This window comes from Atractosteus spatula, chromosome 14 (genome assembly GCF_055471065.1).
Source record: "Atractosteus spatula isolate fAtrSpa1 chromosome 14, fAtrSpa1.hap1, whole genome shotgun sequence".
In the NCBI taxonomy this organism is placed as follows: Eukaryota; Metazoa; Chordata; class Actinopteri; order Semionotiformes; family Lepisosteidae; genus Atractosteus; species Atractosteus spatula.
The window spans coordinates 18,571,094-18,591,388 of NC_142719.1; the positions used below are offsets into that span (position 1 = coordinate 18,571,094).

The window sequence follows — 20,295 nt, forward strand, 5'->3', positions numbered from 1 at the left end:
TATACCCCAAATGGGCACTGTATCCTGTGGGATACAGTTTGAAAAATGGAAAATAAACACACAGTTTTGAAAAAACTTATGTAATTATGTTATTTGAGACAAAATGCACTAGAAAAAAAGAAGTAAAACATTTTCAGTTAAGTTTTTTGGTACTTGCCCATTAAAGGGTTAACGCTGGTAGCTTTAGCTCCTATTAATGTTATGCTTAGATGGTATTTAAGACTACAATGATACCAGGGTCAAAATTCCTGCCTAAGCCAGAGATGAAGAAGCCATCAGTTGCTACGATTAAAAAAACCCAAATCATCCCTGTTGGTGTGGTTAGAGATATCACATGGCATTGTGCTCTCACACAAACCATCAGCTTTTGTACCGATAACGCTTCTCAAAGTCTCACAGACCCTGAGAGGACCACGCCTTTCTGGCAACCCTCTGCGGCCAGTCCCTTCTCGCTGCTGACACCGCTCTGCCTGTAGAGGGGGCAAGTGAGCAACGCTTAGACTGGACCGAGAAATGCACAAATGAAAAATGCAAAAATGCCTTTAGTTAATCACACACAACCCCAAGTTTACAGAAGCCTCTGCAACGTCTGTACGAGTCTGGGTAGCCCATAATCTCAAGCACCTTGAAATTTCATTCTTTCTCAGAGTCGCTCCCAGACTGATATTCACCAAACCTAAGTTTTGTTAGTTGCCTTGAAGCACGTCGGCTAAACTACCCATAAACAGCACTATCATTTTTCAGAAGTTTTTAGAGTTTCAGCAGTCGTTGTATGTTATACATATCTTTTAGTGGATACCTACCGTGACCAGTAGTTCAGATCTGCCACTGATCAGACCGAGAACCAGCTGTTCCCTGTCAGTACTGGATCAGGAGGTTCCGTGGCAATCAGATCTATACATCGATACTCGTTGAATACATTGCCACTTTTAAAGAAAACAATGCAAGATTCCGAAAGTAAATTTAATAAAGGTGTTGTATCCCAATGACCTATAAATGACGATAGACATTTATTATTCTGCTTACTCATTGGTTTAAGTCGAACCTCAGAGCAACTTCAAAATCTCATTCGGTCTCCAGGCAAGTGGCATGACTAAAAGAGGAGCCTGAAATTAACACGCAGTCCAAGCATACCTCCAAAATTGGATTAAACACATGGCAACTTTAATACATCTCAAAACAAATGGATTGTACAATGCCGTACCCCACATACGGACTACCACTTGGGTGTCTGTGCATTCGTACAGCAACGCTGTGAACCCCTAAAACCGCAGATCGCGTAGTCAACATTCATATTCTTCATCTCGCATAATGGGTTAAAAAATAAGTAACAACAAAAATCTGCAAAGGCAGTTTAACATCAGACAGTATTTCTCTTCCCACTTTTTCTCCCCCCTCTTCTCCTTGCTCGGTGGTCCACAAGTCCACCTCCAAGAACAGAAATCCAAAAGCACTTCTTCTCCCTAATGGACTGTACAGACATGAGTGCCAGTGAAAAACTCTGTAGGGTAAGCTCTCCGAATCACTACACAACACCAAGCTACTGAGGCACACAGGCTCATATTGTGACCTTTTAGAACAGACATGTTAATATGTTTACCTTTAAACAGGCTTTTTCTACAGAATCCTTGTTTTTCCAGGTCAAACAAGGGGGACGATCATCTTCATTATCGCTTAGGCCGGCCTCAGGTTTCCCTTAGCTTACCTTGACATGAAGTTGCGAATAAATACCAGCATAACATCTTAGAACGTTTGTGTACAGAATTAATAAAACAGTGGAGCTAACAAAACTCTATAGTATAAATGAAATAAATTTTAAATACATGGTTAATGTTTAATAATTTCTGCCAAAACAGATCTGAACAGAAGTTTAAAAAAAGTGTTTGTTTTCTTCCTTCCAGGTAATGTCCCATATCCATACCTTGATCAGTTTCGGCACAAACCACATCTTGGTGTGACAGTTTAGAAGAATGAGAGAAAACGGGGTGACTACACCCCATCTTTCAAAATCCGAGTGGGAAAGCTCAAATGCTATAGAACAGGGGGACATGGGAGACGTTGACTTATAGAACAATATATATACACAATACTGAAAATCTATATACTTATAGATTTTCAATCGGCAAGGGTAAATCACGGATGTTCACTCAAAACAAAAGGAAAAAAAGCCACCCGCCCTCTGATCAGCAGATTTGTGTAGGTGCCAAATCCCATACTCTTCCCATAATTCCCTAATGTGGCAGATGGATAACTCTTCCCTTCCCCCCCCCCCCACCAAGACAACCAGGTTCCTGTACCGCTAAACCAGTGTGCGGTGCAGTGCTTTAAAAAAACAGGACCACAATTTTGTCACTGAATCAGCTCTGTGGACTGAGGCACACCCCAACAAGAAATTGCATTCAGGTAAACACCCTTAAATGGGTCCCACAGGTATATAGTTCTATGCTTCTCTATTCTAAGAATAGCCTGAGGGCCACTAGAGAGGGTTTCAGGTAATTGGTCAATAAATCAATAAAAATAAAGTGATATTAAATGCAGTAATTGAGCCATATATTTAAGGCTAGGCTAAAAACTGGACCTTTCTTGTGGTTCCCAGGGTTACAATTCCTGATTAAGGAAACAGTCTACAAAATTCCCCTAGTGGAATGAGAACACATAAAAAAAGGTCACAAGACCCTCCACTATACCCAGCTTCTACTGACAAAACCAAAATCACACAGACCCAAACTGAAGTAAAAAACAGCGATGCTTTAAACGCTGCAATCTGAACATACAGCACTGTAGTTGAAGATTTTGTACATGAATGAAAACCACCAAATGTCTCAAGATTGGATATGAATCCAAGATGCAGGGAGTAATGTGGACTTTCCCCCAGATCTCCGATAGGAAAGATAATGCAAAGAAAATACAAGTCAGACAAACATTTCGTGGAGTCTCTGAAGTCCAAGACTGCGGTTTCCAAAAGATCTGGCAGCAGAGGAAACTGCGCACCAGGCAGGGACAGAAGAAACCGATTGCGTCCAATGGCATAAAAATTAGAGACGGGCATCCGGGGAGGGCAGGCTTGTTCACTCTGCGTGGGGTGGCGGAAAGCAGAGCCTGGAGCTATCCCACGGTTTTTTCCTCGTTCTTCTTTTTGAGGATCTTGAGCAGAGCCTCAGGCATGTAGTAGGGTCTTTCCTGGGAGCCGTCATTGCGTTCCAGGTCCTCCACTGTGGAAAGAGAGAGAGCGCGCCGGAGACAGACAGGGAGAGGCAGAAGGGAAGAGGGTGAGTGCTGCATCTTCAAGTGGAGACACTAGTCCTACTTTTAAAGGGATGGTGGGGGGGGCGGCGTTGGGGATTAGAGTCCTTTTTTGCACTTCTCTCATCTTCAGATTCACCTTGAGGTCTTCAATTTTACTTTGAATTACGGTGCAGCCAAGCTTCACAGGGAGACTCGTTCTCTTCCTACTCCCAACCCAACGGGGAGATTGGATTGATCAGCGCTTGAACATCGATCCAAACCAGCTCAAAACCTGCCCCCTGCTTGAGTGACTGAGTATGGGGCGAAAAACCCCTGAAATACCAGCACAAAAAGTCCACTTGAATATTAATAATTTCAGTTTAAGCGGCCTTCACACCTTCCAAGTTAAACCTTAAAGTCTGTTCTGAATCATCAATTCAATTTTTGTAGAAACCCCCCTATTCCCAGAGAAACAAGCAGGAAACGCAGAGTCGAAAGATGCTGGGTTTTAATAAAGATTACAGCATGCAGACAAGGATTAGTAATGGCACAGTCAGAGGTTAGAGGGCCAAAAAGGCTGCATTAGATTGCATTTACAGTGTCAATCAGTGTTCCAAGGCAAACAAGGTGCTTAATTGTATATTTTTTTAAAACAAGATCCATTCCATATTGTTGAAACTTAATCAAAACCCAGTTCCTCACAGGTTGTAGCATTTTATGGCTTTTTCTTAATATGAAATTGGATGATTATCTGGACAAATATTAGGATATTTTTCCAGGATTGCATTTCAAAAAGCTCATTTTTCAGGGGACCAAGCACATCTAAAATGGACCTGTAGAAAAAACGAACTTTCCTGAAACTAATCTTTTCAACGGATGAAGCGACAGTCTTTGAAATACATTATGTGTATTGACTAAGTTGACCCCGAGTCCTCCATCTCTCACATACTGTACAATGAATGTGAGAATAGAAGGGGATTGGAGAGCACTTACGGACACACCCTCAAGCATTTGATTGGTTCATCCAGGTCCACCCATCTCCAATGCACCTCTTACATCGTGGGAGTGGTTTAAGGATCAATAGCATGACCTGAAGAACTTAATCGATCTTAGGTCTTTCGGTTTGCAAAAAATGTTAATCCCTGTTCCAGAAATCTATGTTAAAAGAATTTCAGGTACCAAAAAATGAATCCGTTTCATTCCCTGTTACAAGCAGGGAGGAAAACAACTCTAATGGAATTCAGTTTGGAGTCTGGTACAAAGCAAAGACTGATTGTTTAGGCTTTTTTAGTGCTCATGAGATTTTATACTTTGCAGATGGAGAAAACCAGAAGCCGTTCAAACGAGGCCACAAACAAATCATACAATTCCCTTTGCAGTCGGCAGATGGGACAGTTATTGTTTCCTGTAGTGACAAATGTTGGATCTTTTATCGGACGCATGAGGAAGCTAGCTTTGTGGAAGACGCATTGAAAGAATTTGGTGCTACTGTTAGAGAATTGTATGATCGTGCAGATCTTTACAAATAGAGTAAAATTGTTAGGAAACTATTTTCCTTTTGAGCAAATGATCTTGAAATATTCCTGTGCCCTGTGGCAAAGTAGAGACGTTGTAACTGGTTGTAAAGTACCGTGATGAATAAGGTCTTTTAAAGACCCTGGGATCATGAGTATTAGAAGCTGATGCATAGAAAATCAGACGTACAAGCATGTCAGAGTGCAGACAAGCCACCATGTTCTGGTCTAGAGGCTCAGAATGGGATCAGGACTGTGACCCAGAAAAAAAAACATATACCTAAGTAGAAGTGGCAGCTGTAGCTTTGCATATATCAACACCCACACTGAAGAGAAAATATGACACTAAAGATTAGGCACATGAGCTATCCTGGGTCATATTTACACAAGGCTCCTTGGTTCCATGTTCAAAAGAAAACCAGAGATCTTTGGATGCTTAGCAAAAGAGCTAGTATACTTGTCCATTACTGGGCTGTTTCCCCTGTGACTTTACACTCAAGCATGATGTGCAAGAGGTGGGTCCTGAATTTTAGAATTTGCAGATTCCAGTAATCCCAACGCCATTCTGTGCGAACAATCTTTTTCTCATTTCCAAAGGGCACAAGCCTTGAGCATACCATCTACTGTACATCTGTCAACCACAACCTACCCAACAGGCTGAGATTCTACAAGACAAGGCTGGATGAAATTCAGCGACAGGTTAGCTACTAGCACTTGAGCACAGACACCTGTAACTTTTGCTATATGATCACAATCCAAGGTTTTTCCTACACAGTGATGGAACAAGATACTGTTCTATCACACAGGAAGTATTCAGAAGGCAAAGCCCTTTTCTGAACACTTTAGTCTGAGGGAGTGAAAAGGGTAAGAGGAGTGAGGGAAACTTCAGGACATCTTAATTTACTGTTGAAAGGAAGGTACCGGTACCATCTCAGCTATGAAAAGGAGGGGGGGGGGTATTCTATTTCTACATTCATGCACCCCACACTTAACCTGCTATCCCAAATCCACCATCCATCTTAGCAATTAAATCAAGATAGACACCAGTCGCCCACAGAAAAGGGTTGGAATGTGTGGGTTAAATCCTTAAGACGCAGTACAGCCAAGCTTCCCCCACAGACACACTTTGGTACAATCCAAGAGAAGCATTTGCTTCAGGCTGAATGAAAAATCCAACACTGCAATAAAGGGTGTTCTCTTTAAGAGGTGGGGTAGCTTCTTGCAATAGTGCCTCCAGAGCACCAGGGGGAGATAACATCGCCTCCCCACAGTTCCCTTTGGCTACTCCTGGGCCTCATCAGGTTTTTCAGCTTGCGGTTCTTCCTCCTCTCTAGGCTCACTCTTGGAGAGGATCAGATGGAGCTCGGAAGACATGTAGTATGGCCTCTCCTCGGAACCGTCGTTACGTTCCAAATCCTCACCTTACGAGGAGGGGGAGGTGTTCAGGCATTTGTTAATACAAGGCAGGGGTGGAAGGGAAGAAATGAGTGGGGAAAAAAAGATAGAAAAAAAGAGTCAGAAGCAAAGCCAGGATAAGTCCCATCATTTTTGCCAGAGTTTGAGCCAATCTGCATTTTACAAGGAAGGCATGTCATTAGGGATTCCACACTGTTAGTACACTTGTAAAACATGCAGATTGGTTAAAATCAAGATAGAAGAAAGGCAGAACTTGCAGTGCTATCAGCAGTATCAGAAGTAGAACAGTGCAGGAGATAAAAAGTTAACCCCCCGATCATATTATGTGCGCCACTGTCCCAAGACCACAAACTTGAATTAGTGAAACAGGCACCATGCATTCTCTGAGACTTGCCATTCCGACGCTGAAGACCGCATGAATGTTCTGCGCTAAAATCAGAATTGCTGCACCCCCCTTGTTTCCTACATGGAGACTGGCGAGATTAACCTCAATGCCCGTTTCACTGTGTACAATCAGCAGTTTATGGATTCGATATTTAAAAAACTGGACAGAAGACCCAATGAAGTACGGACAGCTCTTGAACAGTCACAGTGCTGAGCAATGAGATTCAGCTGCACAGTTCTATTATTAAAGCGAATGCTGGGTGGCTATTTCTACTCAAGCCGATCATCGCCACACGATCTTAACACGCAAGGACCCTGTACTCGTACAGTAGATTTTATGAAGGATAAGCCTACTCCAATAAAGGGAGATAGTCTGTGCAGGCATGCACCGTCGGGAGTTGACAAACACAGGAACAGTTCTCCTTTGGGATCGCTGTCAAAAAAGGTCCCTTTTACTGAGCATCTCCCCCATGCCAGCTCAACTGCCCTCTCGAGATTTCAGAGTGATGAATAAGCGACGTTGCTTTGCACTCGAGCCTCCTTGCTCGTTTCCCGGAATAATTTGTTGCAAGGAAACCTGTGTGGGCTATGTGTCATCACGAGACCAAGCGGTCCTGCAAGGAGGATGCAAATCCGTTCACAATGGAGAAGGCGTACTTACAGAAGCAGAGGAACAGCGTATCCACACACATAGCATAGACGCTGAAGAAGCCGTGAGCGATGAGATACGAGCCGACTATCACCGTCTAAGGAGACCAGAGACAAAGAGAGACCCAACTCAGCCACTGCCTCTCATGTTACTCAAAACGCCAATGAAATTCAGAAAAGGTCAAGTTGTTAATGTACAAGTATTACAATACAGTACTGAATAAACAATACTTTACAATATAGCTTGAATAAAACAATCAAATAAATAATGCTAACTGAAGAAGCTACTAAATTTCAGATTCATAAAAACCAATGCATTTTAGCAAATTTTAAGTTTCTCTACTATGTTGTATTCTAACCACGACAAGGGCTCAAGGTCAGAACCACTTCCAAACTCAGGCAAAAAGACCAGGAGCTGCCAAACTACCAGGGTAGGACGAATTGGCTTCCCCTCACATGAAACTCATTCTCAGATAAATCGCCATTAATGACAGGCGCTTCCCGGCACACTCACCAAGATGGGGACCCAGTAATAATTGAGGTTTGGAGAGGTGTTCTCAATGGCTTTGATTCTCCCCGAAAAAAAGAAGAAAGACAGGATTCCTGCAAAAAAGAGGTCAGGACTGGATCATGGGTTATAAATTAACACACATTCCCGAAGGAACAGCGATGTTAGGGGGATCTCGCATTCAACTTACCAACAAGCCCGACAATCAACAGCTTCCCCAGGAACAGTAGGAAGTCCGTCACCTTGTCCAGGACGGCCACCCTGAAACCAGCGAGAAACAGATTGACATGGAGAGTTCAGCCCAAGCTACCCTGGCCAGGCCGCATGGGGACATCTGCGTAGGTACACCTCCCCCTTCCCATCTCACCTCACTATGTTCCTCATCAGGAGGAAGAAAGCATCCCTGGCCGAGGTGCAGAAGTTTTTTCCGTAAATTGCGATCTAGACAAAAAAACAAAACGGCAGATGTTCTTGTAAACCGCAATGCAAAAAAGTCTCGTTTCACTAGAGTCTGGCCACTCAGGCTGTTTGTAAACTGTCAGTTGTACTGTAAACCTGGACATTCAATATAGACTTTTTAAAAGATGCCTGAAAGACATTAAAATGTGTAAATTGAGCATAAACGATCCAAAACTGGTTTATCAAAGGTTTCATGGTTTTATTTAAAATTACAAAGCAATTCAATTGGCAGATCGTAAGGTTCATGCGGTTACTCAAGTTTGTTCAAATCCCTAGTTTATACTGTGCTCTAACCTGCACAGAAAAGAAGAATTATCAACACAGAATCTTTGAAAATTACTCTGTATACATCTGATGCAATATTCCAGAAACTTGGAGACTAGTCTCTATCAAGTAAATGACGGATATAATTTAAATCTCCTGTACATTCTACCATACTGTAATGCTGACAAGTACTACAAGTGCAAGTATTTAAGGTTTCAGTTTAGATGTTGATTTCTTTCAGCTTCCATTGCTCAAAGCAGGGGTTATGGTGGCCCCAGGGTCACTTCAATATACACTCACCATGATGTAGGCATTTCTGTTCAAGAACTTGATGAACTTCTCCAGGCACCAGAAACAGCACTTCAGGCAGCACAGCAGGAATTTGGCAAATTTGTTCTGGGCACCTGTAAAGGTGTGTGATACACCCAGAAAACATCAGGGGCCAAAGCAAAATCGCTGGCATTTTCGAAAAACCGCCCGTGTCCATTCAGTCACTCGGATGGAATTACCCTCGACCATAGGCACCAATTTTTCTTTGGAATACTTGAACACAACAGATTTCTCAAATTTTAATTGCAACATCAAGAATGGTACTTGTCCTGCAGAAAACCAGTCCTTCCAGTCCAGAGCCATGATGCCCCACAGCTAAATTTTGCACTATTTAACTCAAATTAATTGCTTTAATTGAGTCCTCTAACATGGCAGGAATCTAGCCATGGAATGGATGGGAATATCCTTGGGCTAATTCCACCTCTCCCGACTCACCTTTGAGTTTATGGTCCAGGTATTCCAGCAGAACCCGGATGACCTGGACAATGGCCAAGATTAAAGATCCAAAAGCCAGGGAGCCAGTGTGGTACCTGGGCAGAGAGACAAAGATACAACAGAACTAGCATCACCAACTTGCGATACACCTGTTTCCTAGATATGCCCAAATAACACAAGCTGTGTTATTTGAACTTGTATTCTCTCACTCATTCCACAATGGCACATTCAGAAAGCCTCGTGAGAAACTAGATCATACACCGTGACAGAAATTTGATTTTACCATGTTTGTACTGTGCGTTGAGCGACCGCTCAATTTTTAGGAACATTGGAAATCGATTGGTCTTGCCTTGTTTGGTAGCTGAGGTTTTTCTAAATTTAAGGATGTTTTACAAATATAGCAAATGGGCAACTTGTGCCCAGCAAGGTGAAGGCACAAACTTCCCCGTCGCGCACATCTTTAAAACGGTGAGGGGATGCCTTGCATTTGGTCATGATGGGGCACAAGCGACTCTTACCTGAGCGCCCGGCCCAGGGAGGAGAAGACGGGGAAAGTGGGCATGTCGTCGGGCTTCTTGAACGCCCAGTAGTAGGAGGCAAACGCCCCCGCAAGCGTCATCTGGCCCAGCGCCGTGACAAAGTTGGCGCACCAGAAGAACAGGAAGACGTTGTAGAACTGCAGGGCAATGAGGTACTTGTGGTAGTAGGACTCCCCGCCGTAGAAGGCGAACAGGCACTCGGCGTCGGGGCACTGCTTTCGGATGTTGGTGGTGTTGAACGTCTGTGGGAGAAGCACGGGCAGTCCGTTACCGACCCGGCTACCAAAAACCCAGCTATTGCAATCCGTGTGCTCTGCCAGTCCAGAACCATATCTGTCCTTCAATCCCACATTAGGATTGTGGGCTAGTTTGGTATGAGGGCATCTTGGATGGAGGGCTTATGACATTTTTAAATTTAAAAGCTTGCTTTGTCAATTTCAAAATGGGGTCAACAGCCTTCAGAGAAAGGGTGTGGCGTATTCTTGAATCCCCGACTTTAAATATCTCATCTCCAGCAGAAATGCTCTCGTTTCCCTCCCCCGTCCCCACGGGATGTTTTTGGAAGCCGGCTTTCTCACCTCGGGATCGCAGGTGCTCCTGCTGTAGTTGCACGTAGTCTCATTAGCAAACACTTTGTAAACGGGCTCGTTGGAGGTCGAGAGGAAGCTAGGAATTGCAGCTAAGGAAACAAAACGCAGGCCGCAAGGCGTGTGTGCCTCAAATAATTAGCCAGACAGACATTGAACCACAAGCCATTGATCTTGCAGACATTAGAGAGACAAAAGGGGTCAGAGGTCACCCCTCTCAAAAGGATACACAGCTGTGATGGCCCAGTATGCAATGACCAGGGCCAGGAGGGCAAAGGTCAACAGTGGGTAAAACAGCGATGACATCACATGACCGATCGCCCTGCAAAGAAAAGAGGTGCGAGTCGCTGTGGTTGTGCTGGAGTGCGGGGCAACGGAAGAGCTTCGTGCACGACGGGCGAATCGCTTACCTGCTGGCTTCCTTGATGAGAGCGATAGCGATGAGGATGCGCTTGCGGAGGAAGATGAGCAGCAGAATGATGATCACCTCCAGTATGCACAGGATGATCACTGCAATACAACGCAAAGGAGCGGGGTGGTGTCAGGACAGCAGACCGGCTAGAGAGGGAAAACCAATTTCCACCCGTTTCAAAGTCCAGCACCAGATTTTTGTTCTTTAACCTCACTGTGCAATCTAAACAAAGACCTCAAGCGTCTCGCAGAATGTTTTAAACAACTACATTTCTTTATGACGAAGGGTCCGCAGGTACACTCATTTAGCATGAGGTCTCATCACTCTTTCCCAGGCCGTCTTGCAGACTTAGGAGCAGTTCTTAGAGCGGAAGAAGAGGATCATGGGAGCAGAGAAAGGTGGGGGAAGGGGATCGAGCTCTTGAAAAGGGAGGAGGGTTAGAGAGGGTCCTGGAATTGAGATGGGTGGACTCACTAAAAGCCAGCCAGGTCTGTCTCAGCTGCAGGTACACGGCGAAGTCAGTTTGCAGGCCCAGGTCCTTGATGGAGACGTCCGACCCAGGGACGCCTTTCAGAGAAGCGTACTCCATGTAACAGTGGAAGATTCCTGGAAAATCCAAGAACCGAGATCTTGCATCAAAAGAGCAATGAGCTTGAAATAACAGGAATTCATTTTCCATCTCCACACTCCCTTGTCCAATCAGGAGTGTCCTGGCAATACAATATCTAAAAGTCCCCATGTCCATTCTCCAATATGAGAGGACTTGCTGTGGTTATTCATGTTTGAGCAACTGCCCAACTATCACAGTGCAATCGGACAAAGTGTAACCGTGGTCAAGAGAGAGCTTTTAGGAATAGTCAGCTAAAATTCCAGTTTGGACATTGCAAATCTGACCTCCTTATCTCATCCACTGGAGTCCTACTGCACTGCAGTGACCCCTGATCTCCTGCTGGCTAAAGCGCTCATGGATCCTTTCAGCATAAAAGGATATTAGCAGCTGAAGATGGTATTATATTACAGTCACCTACAATAGGTGGCCTAATAAGAGCTAGAGGTCAGATGGCGTACCGTAGCCAATGACGAGGATGACTAAGATGATCATGATCCAGACCATGATGCCTGCGAGGTACCGTAAAAGCACGATGAAGATGAGGCTGACAATCATGGCGATGACCAGGCCACTGCACAGAAACAGAGAGGATTAGAATCCTGGCCTGGAAAGAAGTCATTCTGATTTTTTTTTTTTCCCCAGCTGGAGGGGTTGGAAGGAAAAGGAGGTAGAGAGAGAGGACACTCACAGCAGAATCCAGTACCAGGACTGTGTGTAGTCCTCAAAGATCTTCATGGCCACCTGTCGCGCCTCCAGCACCATGTTGGCTTTCCTGTAGAAGCAACACGACCCTTAGTCATTTCAGAAGAGCTCAGGTGGGAGTTCAGTTCACTCCGCAAGCTACTGAACTCCGGCAAATTAGATCCAGGGCAGAACAGGATTGTGCCCACACGCTCATTTCTTTAAGATTAATCCCCATGTGTTCACAAACCTACATAGAGTTATTCTTTATTGTTTAAAGTTTATTTGCTTTTGACTGCTGTGAGCCAACATGAACAGCTCAGCTCATTCGAGAGTTTATACCTCCCTGCACAGAAGCCAGAAGTTCCTCCTATCAAGAAAATGGGCCCGGGTTTTGCCATACAAGCTTCAGGGCCAGTAAATTGAGACAACACTACCAGTACTGGGAAAGTTTTCTACTGCACCAGACAGCAACAGCAAAATCCCTGGAAAATTGGGATGAGTATCATACAATGCATAGCGTGCATTATTGAGAACGTTTCTGCACCAATATGGTAACCTTACAGTAAGTGGCCCTGACTAGAACAACTAATTGCATGGTTATTAATGGAAGCCAGATAACCTGTCACTGTTAAACTTATACATTTAGAATTTGGATGCCCTAAAAACAATGAGACACTACATAAGTCTACATAGTGCATTTATTTGCACTGTGAGGCGGTGAAGACGGCTGCTTTCCAGCAGTCAGCACTCGGGGAGAAATCGTGCAGTTTGGCGACAATCTATCGGCACACGGGTGAGATAGTCCAGGCCTGGGGAAGCTGTAGGAACAGACTGGTGGAAGTGAAGGATCCTGACACTTGGTTAAATCAGCAATGGATCTAACTACTGTTCAGTGGGAGCCTGCAGGGATGAGAAAGTGCTGAAGAGTGGGAGGGGGCCAGTCCTCTGGGGAGCTGGCGGCAGGCCGGAGGGAGTGTGCCGGGCTTCAGTGAAACACGAGGAGGGCCGCGGCTGGCCGGACTCACTTGGCGCCCTCCAGCAGCTCGGTGACGTTGCGCACCTTCCCTCGCCCGTCGTTGAACGTGGTGTCGTTCCCCACCGTGATCACCCCCTTACTCGTCTTGAGAGCGGGGAAGCACCTGCGACTGACTGGCAGCCGGAGGGGAGAGAGAATTTAGACACGGAGGTTCCCCGTCTCCTGGCCTCAGGGTCCTAGAGAATCAGACTCCTTAAACTTTCAACATCTGAGATTGTGTGGGGGATAAACCGTACCAGTTAAGGCATAACTTGGTCCAATTATCTCGTTACCCAGGTGTAGGGCTAGTTTAACAAAGAAAAAGACTTATCTAAGAAAACCGATGGGTCGCATTCGCAAAATGGTACATGAGAACTTGGGACCGTCAGTGGCTTCACTTAAGACCCACAGCATTGGAAACCTTAAATTCTCAATCAGATGGGCCCCAGCTCCAGCAAGCAGCTCAGAACAGCACTACATAGAAGAGCATCTCAGTCCTGCCCCAAGGGAGCCCAGCTTCTGGTGATTATTATTTCAACCGTGTTTGGGTACTGATACAAGTCGTTTACCTGGGTAAATGCAATCATACCGTCCAGCACTTTAATGAACTAACGTACCTTGCTCAAGGGTACAACAGCAGTGTGCCATCCGCAAATTGAACCTGCAACATTTCAGTCACGGGGCCAGAGTTCCAGGCTGCCGTGACGTAACCAAGCGCTTGTGTCCTATGCACAAGTAGCTTTTTATGCCTTTAAAAATGGCCTATGGTCCCAGAAAGATATAGCAGATGGATTTATCAATCACTTCAGTTGGATCTGAGGGGGATTAGGTATGCGAAAGCTGAGTTGATCCATTTCCAAGCTCCAGTTCATGACTGTGGTAATAATACCCTGGACAATCACCAAGCCTTCCAGTGTGTATAGTGTTTATTTTCTAGTTATAATTAACTGAGGAGGATCTGTAGAATTTTGTTTTCACTTAAGCAGTATTAAAGCGTTTCATGTCAATCCATGGAAAAAAAAACAATTAAATTATGATTCCACATTGGGCAGTGCAGTTGCAGAGTGGTTAGCACTGCCGCCTTGCTGCGCTGGGGCTCAGGATTCAATTCTGGACCTGTGGTGCTGTCTGCGTGGAGTTTGTATGTTATTATATAGCCCCGGGTTTAAATGGGTTTCCACCCGATCCTCTCAGACCAAAGATATACGGGTAAAGTAGGTCAACTGGCTTCTGGGAAAATTGGCAAACAGTGCAAGTATGCATGTGCGTCTGTGTGTCCAGGGTGTACCCCGCCTTGCGCCCCTTATTTGCCAGGATAAGCTCTGCAATCACATGCAGCCCTGAAGTGGAAGAACCAGGTAGAAAATGGATGGATGGGCGATTTCATATTGTAACGCAATAAAAAGTGGTCAAGTCCAAGAGCGTGAATACTTTTGAAAGCCACTGTATTGCAAAGTTTTACCATTGGTATTCAGGTCTTCAGAAATGTAGTAGAGTCTAAACAGAAACACATTGATAGTAGCGGTTCGCTTTGAAAAGAACAGTAAAAGAACACCCCCAAAGGGTTTACTCCCCAGAGTGTTGGCACGAATTTCGGAAAACAAGCGCCTGTTCAGCAGGGGTCAAGCTGGTACTCACATGGCTTACTGGGGGTCAGCATGGCTGGACACAGACCGTCCCTCAGAACCTCCACAGCCGTCTGCAAGACAAAAAGCATGGCTGTCGCAAACACATCTGCACACGGGATGATGCTAGGAGCAGGGGCTGAGCTCTGGGGATCTGGAGCAACTTCACCCTGATCAATCAAGCAGGCGATCCGTTTCATCACCTGCTTGATTTGGAGAGCTGGGACCGAGATCCAAGTCCCCTTCGGCCCTCAAGAGCCAGAGGTCTCTTAACTGAGCAGATTACTGGCTTAACTGACCTTTAATATACAGGGTGAGCTGCAAGGCTCACTGGAGTGGCCCAGAAAAGAGAACTAGGGCCTCCAGACTGGTTCCACTGTTAAAGGTACAGGTGGAGCTCAATGATCACAGGTTCGAGCCAGGGTCATTTGACTAGTGCACAGCAGCTGGGACCCCTCACTACCATAGGGCGGCATTCGACAACATGGGCTCTCTCTCTCTCTCAAGGAATCTCCCCTGGGGGTGGTCACAGGACTCATAGTAGCCAATTTTTCACGTGTCCATTCAATTATTCCAAACTGGGTGGGTCCAACAGAAAATGAGCAATCCTGAATTTCGACCCAGAGAAAGGAATGGCTCCAAAAGGAGGATGTGCCCACATTCTCTCATGAGCTGCAGCCATGGGCTCAGTCATAAACAACCGGCAACTTCACACTGGCTGGAGATACGATATCATAAAGCTGGCAATCCAGGTTGTTTTAAAAGGAGAAATAAAACCAAAGTAGGTGCCTCGCACGCCACAGAGCGTCACTGGTGTGACTGAGTCCATGGTGTGACATTCAACACTTGAATGACTGAGTCCCCCCCAGGGCCTGCCCACCTTCCACTCAAAGGCCTCCTTCTTTTGCAGGTGCAACTCACCAGTTTAGAAGAAACAATGTTTTCCTTGCAGAATTTCTGATAGTATTCCAGGTCTGCTGCGTTTGTGTAGGCCTTCAGTAGCGTCATGAAGCGATCCGGACACTCATCAACACAGATCTGCCAAAAGGGAAGTCACACATCAGCCACTTAGCACCGTCTCGAGTCACCCTGAACATGGGCCACTGCCCACTTCGAAAATCTTAATCTGAAAGCTGGCACAGGACAGTTCTCAGTGTTGGCAGGTGCAATAGCCAAGTGCTTCGTTCATATATGACTACAGTGCAATCACTGGACATTTGCCTTTCTGGGAAACAAAACCCCAAATTGCACTTCTACATTTCTAGTCATATGGTAGTTAACTGTTCCACTGTTACAAACTGAAGTCTGTTCCGTTATCAAAAAATAATAGACATTTTCGTACGGTTTCGATACTCCCATTGAGCGTTTGCGTTCAGGACCTCCTGAAGAGAGGTCAAGGGTCACATGGGTGATGGACCTCACCTGCGTCGTGGGACACTGGAACTCCAGCAGGACCAGAGGGCTGGCACACTTCATGATGTTGAAGTAGAACAGGTTCCCCTTTTTCCTGGAAATAAAGAAACATGCAAAGCCAAGGCCTTGTTAGAACAAACAGGGAGCAGAGAAACACTCGTTTACTTAATGACCACCCATTGGCTTTCCATCCCTTTAAAAGACTGGATTCTAAAGAAATAAGTGGAGTTTTAATCCTGTTTGGCCTTTAAAGAATATCAGGACTGCCTGATCTGGGTTCTTTGGACTGGGCGTCTACTGTTCTGGTTCTGGAAAACTAGTGTCTCCTGGTCGTCAACTTGCTGAGCTCCCAACAACTTAATTGGATTAAGCATCTTAATTAAGCTTTCCCGGTCTCTGCTTGTTGACAATTTAAAGCTGCAGGGCTTGCGTTCTTGCACCCAGGCTGCAGATCCTAGCTTTTAATGAAGAGTATGAAACCTGTGGACATTAAGGTCTAAGAATTAAAAATTAGGCCTTAATCGGGGATTCCCAATCCTAATACAGGAGGAACAGTGCATCTGTAAATTCTCCAGTAAAATGGCTCTTAAACAGTAATGAGCTGCAACTTCTTGGGTTTCTTGTGCTTTAAAGAGAGCTAGAAAAAATGCAGACACTGCCTGCTTCTTCAGGACCAGGCACCAGTGAAAAATGCACAAGTTCAATGCTCTTCCTTACATTCTAGGGTACTGATGACAAAAGAGGTTCAACAGTTTAAGAAGGATTAGCTGAAGTACATCACTACATCCATAACCCCCCAAACAGGAGTCCTGAGGTATAAATTTCTTGGTTCTCAGAAAAAAAAAGAACTCTTAACTCTCGACAGGTTTTTAAGATGCTTCCCAAGTCAGTAAAGCACACTGTTGCCTCTGTGTACAAAAAGCATCTTTGCAAAATTTTGCAAAAGAAACTATACTGGGCATCCAGAGAAACCTACCCCTATTCATGCATGCATGGTTTTGGAAAATTCAAGTATATGGATTTTGGATATTGATTAAATAAATTAATTGTAATTACAATGATTGCAGGCCTGCAGCTCTCAATTGGCTACCCAGTAAGATAAGCATGGTTGAGCCTAGTCAATACCTGGATAGGAGACCTCCTGGGAATCTATGGTTGCTGCTGAAAGTGGCGTTAGTGGGACTAGCAGGGGGTGCCCACCCTGCAGTCTGTGTGGGTTCTAATGCCCCAGTATAGGTGACGGGGACATTATACTGTAGTGGATGCCATCCTTTGGATGAGGTGTTAAACCAAGGTCCTGACTATCAGTGGTCATTAAAGATCACTGGGCATTTCTCGATAAGAGTAGAGAGTCATCCCGGTGTCCAGGCCAAATATCCCCTGCCTTTACCGTGGCCTCCAAATTGTCCCCATGTACGATTGGCTTACACTTGCCCTGCAATGGACTAGCATCTCATCCAGGGTGTACCCTGCCTTTTGCTTGTTGCGTGCCAGGTAGGCTCTGGCTTCCTGCGACACCGTATGGTATAAAGTAGTTTGGCAAATGACATGACAATGATTGCAAGAACTAGTCTTTAACAGCATTTCAGGTCCTTCTGTAATAAAGGACCTAAATAACGGAAACAACCATCGTTTCTAAACTGGACTAAGAAGTACATATACCCGAAAAGCAGAGACCGAGAGAGTAGTGCAGTGATACTCACTCCAGTGGGGTGCCAGCCTGCCCACAGAACTGCCCTCTGCTGTCAGTGGGGTAGATCACCTTTCTTGGGTCACCTTGAGACCAGGCTGGGCAAAGACATAGTGGGACACCATTAGAACAACAGCAGGAGCTCCAGTGAATTGCCTCTCCACATGAGCAATCAGCTGTATCCCATTGAAGTTGCCCTGTTAGCTGTTCACAGGTGCAGGGTGGCACCAAATAGCTCAGACACCCCAGGAGAGCATTTATACACCCAGTCAATGTCTGAATACCAGAACGGATTTGTCTAGTCACTTATTTCACATTTTAAATTATTTCCATGTATCTGATACATTTCTGAAGTCTCAAGCAGTTTATGAATTGAAAATGATAATTGTTCAAGATCAAATCATATTGGTTCAAATAACTCAAAGCTGTCAAGATGAGTTTGTCTGCAATGCGGTGGCTCTGTGGCTGGAAGGTTACCGGTTTGTATCTCGCAGCCGGCAGAGGAATCTTACTCTGTTGGGCCTCTGAGCATTGCCCTTAACCCCAGCTGCTCCAGGGGCGCTGTATAAATGGCTGACCCTGTGCTCTGACCCCAGGCTTCTCTCTGTCCATCTGTGCGTCTCACGGAGAGCAAGTTGGGGTATGTGAAAAGAAATTCTTAATGCAAGAAATTGTGTATGGCCGATAAAGTGATCTTATCTTATCTTATCAACTACAGTAAGCAAGGAATTTCAGATGAAGAAACTTCGAGATCACGTTGTACTAGCCTGGCAGAGGTAGGCACAGGTACAGGGAATGAATGCGTGTCCGGACAAGCGCCTGGTGCCCTTGGAGGATAGAGCCGAGTGCCCTCTTGCGCCAGCAGCAGAGCCATGGCGCCAGTCCCATCTCACACTTACCCACGATGCCCACGATAAAGTAGCCGACGATGGCGACGATGAAGAGGATGCAGCAGATGATGTCAGTGCAGCCCCTGGGGGAGGGCAAGGGGAGAGTCTAGTTAGTGCTACCGCAGGGGTTCCCAATCCTAGTCCTGGGGACCCCTATGCCTGCTGGATCACTTTACTGTAGCCCAGGTCCTTACCTAGTCCTTAGCTGAATGGCTGCTTCTACTCAAAGGTTTGAGATTTTAAGTGACTTCAATGCTGTAGTTAAGGAACTCCAACATTCAAATGAAACCTGTTATTCAGTCTATTAAGGGTTCAGGTGTGGAGGAACCCAGGACCAAGACTGGGAACCCCTGAGCTACTGGACCTTTAGATTAAGTAACACCCCCTCCACCCAGTCTCCCCACACTGACCACCAGCCCACACTTCCTCTCTCTTACCGGTTATGAATGGGTCCTTTAAAACTGGGGTCATACTTCTGCGGTTCCCCTGCAGAAATAAAGAAAATAAACTCTTTAAAGACAGAAAACACAAACCCACAGAACTACTATATCTCTTGTCTTGACTTATTGATTCTTTCTCTGTGAGCCCAAAAGTCATCTTGCGTTTAACTCGGCAATTTATTACTAATGCTTACAGAGCTTGTGTTTTCTCTCCCTGCCCTGCATCGCACTAAATGAAACCCTGGCCCAGGGACACACCCAGCAGAAACCTCCCGGATTCTTGCCATGACTGTCATTCCATTTTCAAAGCTCTTGATTGCTGCAGTATTTAATCCACAACACCAGAAGGCAGCACTGAGCTAAACTGCTGTTAAATGGCCACTAGAAAATGTTTTATCGTTTTAAGAGATGCTCATTTTTTGTTTTAAAACAAATGAAGGAGGACTGCTAAAATCAGAAAATAAAACGGTAGGCAGTGAATAAATGTATCCCTCTTCTCAGAAATTGTGGTGATAAATTAAGGAAGGTAGAGCACACATTTCAGATTTTCCCTAAATATGTATCCTCTGGTTTCACTTAAACAAAAAAGCAAGAAAAGAAATTAGAAGTAGAAGCTCCAGGAAAACAGTCTCCAGAAAGAGCCTCCAAGGCTCCTCAAGGCTGGTTTAAGTGCAGTAATAAGTATTGCAGTTTTGACTCCACAGAATAGCATGCTTGGAAAATCAGAAAAAGCAGAGAAGATTAAAATATCCTCTTTATCAAGCATCGGGATTCTGTTGTGTAACAGAGAAGCAACAGTTTTTGGAGATATTCCAGACCAAACAGTACTCTCCGATTTAGGGCTTAATTTCACCAGTTTAAATCTCCAAAGGTTTGAACCTTTTCAAACCTCCAAACAGCTGGATGGACACAGATTCTGTCCTAAAGGATCAGAAGATCCTGTATGCGAGTTGCCTTGGTGTCCAAGTGCCCAAACACGTCAGGGTTTCAGATGCCAAAGGGAAAACAGCAGTGCTTCTTCTACACACATCTCTTCTGCTCTTTGCGGGGATCAGGAAAAAACAAATCTTGATTGCACTGCACGCAGTGCTTCTATTAGCGCCAAAAACAACCGTGTAAATGAAAGTCATCCAAAAATTGAGTTTGGGCTGTGTTAAAAAAAAGGGCATTTCTCCTGAATACAAAAGGTCAGGGCTGTTTACACAGA

At 45.0% G+C, this 20,295-nt stretch overlaps 1 protein-coding gene across 4 annotated transcripts in view; it reads right to left on the bottom strand.

The window, feature by feature from the left end:
- Positions 1 to 1,142: 1,142 nt before the first annotated feature.
- The window catches only part of slc44a2 (solute carrier family 44 member 2 (CTL2 blood group)), a 47,283-nt gene continuing 28,130 nt past the window's right edge, over positions 1,143 to 20,295 (bottom strand). For 2 of the 4 annotated variants that reach the window (XM_088931507.1, XM_088931509.1), the window contains exons 2-22: positions 19,086 to 19,134; positions 18,658 to 18,731; positions 17,772 to 17,856; positions 16,078 to 16,162; positions 15,577 to 15,693; positions 14,669 to 14,729; positions 13,041 to 13,164; positions 12,020 to 12,103; positions 11,790 to 11,902; positions 11,196 to 11,327; positions 10,720 to 10,819; positions 10,539 to 10,631; positions 10,301 to 10,388; positions 9,702 to 9,964; positions 9,184 to 9,278; positions 8,719 to 8,822; positions 8,063 to 8,136; positions 7,886 to 7,956; positions 7,702 to 7,790; positions 7,201 to 7,285; positions 1,143 to 3,212 (exon numbers count right to left, since the gene is read on the bottom strand). In XM_088931507.1, the coding sequence (XP_088787633.1) occupies positions 3,106 to 3,212; positions 7,201 to 7,285; positions 7,702 to 7,790; positions 7,886 to 7,956; positions 8,063 to 8,136; positions 8,719 to 8,822; positions 9,184 to 9,278; positions 9,702 to 9,964; positions 10,301 to 10,388; positions 10,539 to 10,631; positions 10,720 to 10,819; positions 11,196 to 11,327; positions 11,790 to 11,902; positions 12,020 to 12,103; positions 13,041 to 13,164; positions 14,669 to 14,729; positions 15,577 to 15,693; positions 16,078 to 16,162; positions 17,772 to 17,856; positions 18,658 to 18,731; positions 19,086 to 19,134 (2,093 nt within the window). In that variant the 3' untranslated portion in view covers positions 1,143 to 3,105. Of the gene's footprint in view, positions 3,213 to 3,716; positions 6,161 to 7,200; positions 7,286 to 7,701; positions 7,791 to 7,885; positions 7,957 to 8,062; positions 8,137 to 8,718; positions 8,823 to 9,183; positions 9,279 to 9,701; positions 9,965 to 10,300; positions 10,389 to 10,538; positions 10,632 to 10,719; positions 10,820 to 11,195; positions 11,328 to 11,789; positions 11,903 to 12,019; positions 12,104 to 13,040; positions 13,165 to 14,668; positions 14,730 to 15,576; positions 15,694 to 16,077; positions 16,163 to 17,771; positions 17,857 to 18,657; positions 18,732 to 19,085; positions 19,135 to 20,295 lie in introns of those variants that run through there. The other 2 variants (XM_088931505.1, XM_088931506.1) reach the window with 1 other exon arrangement.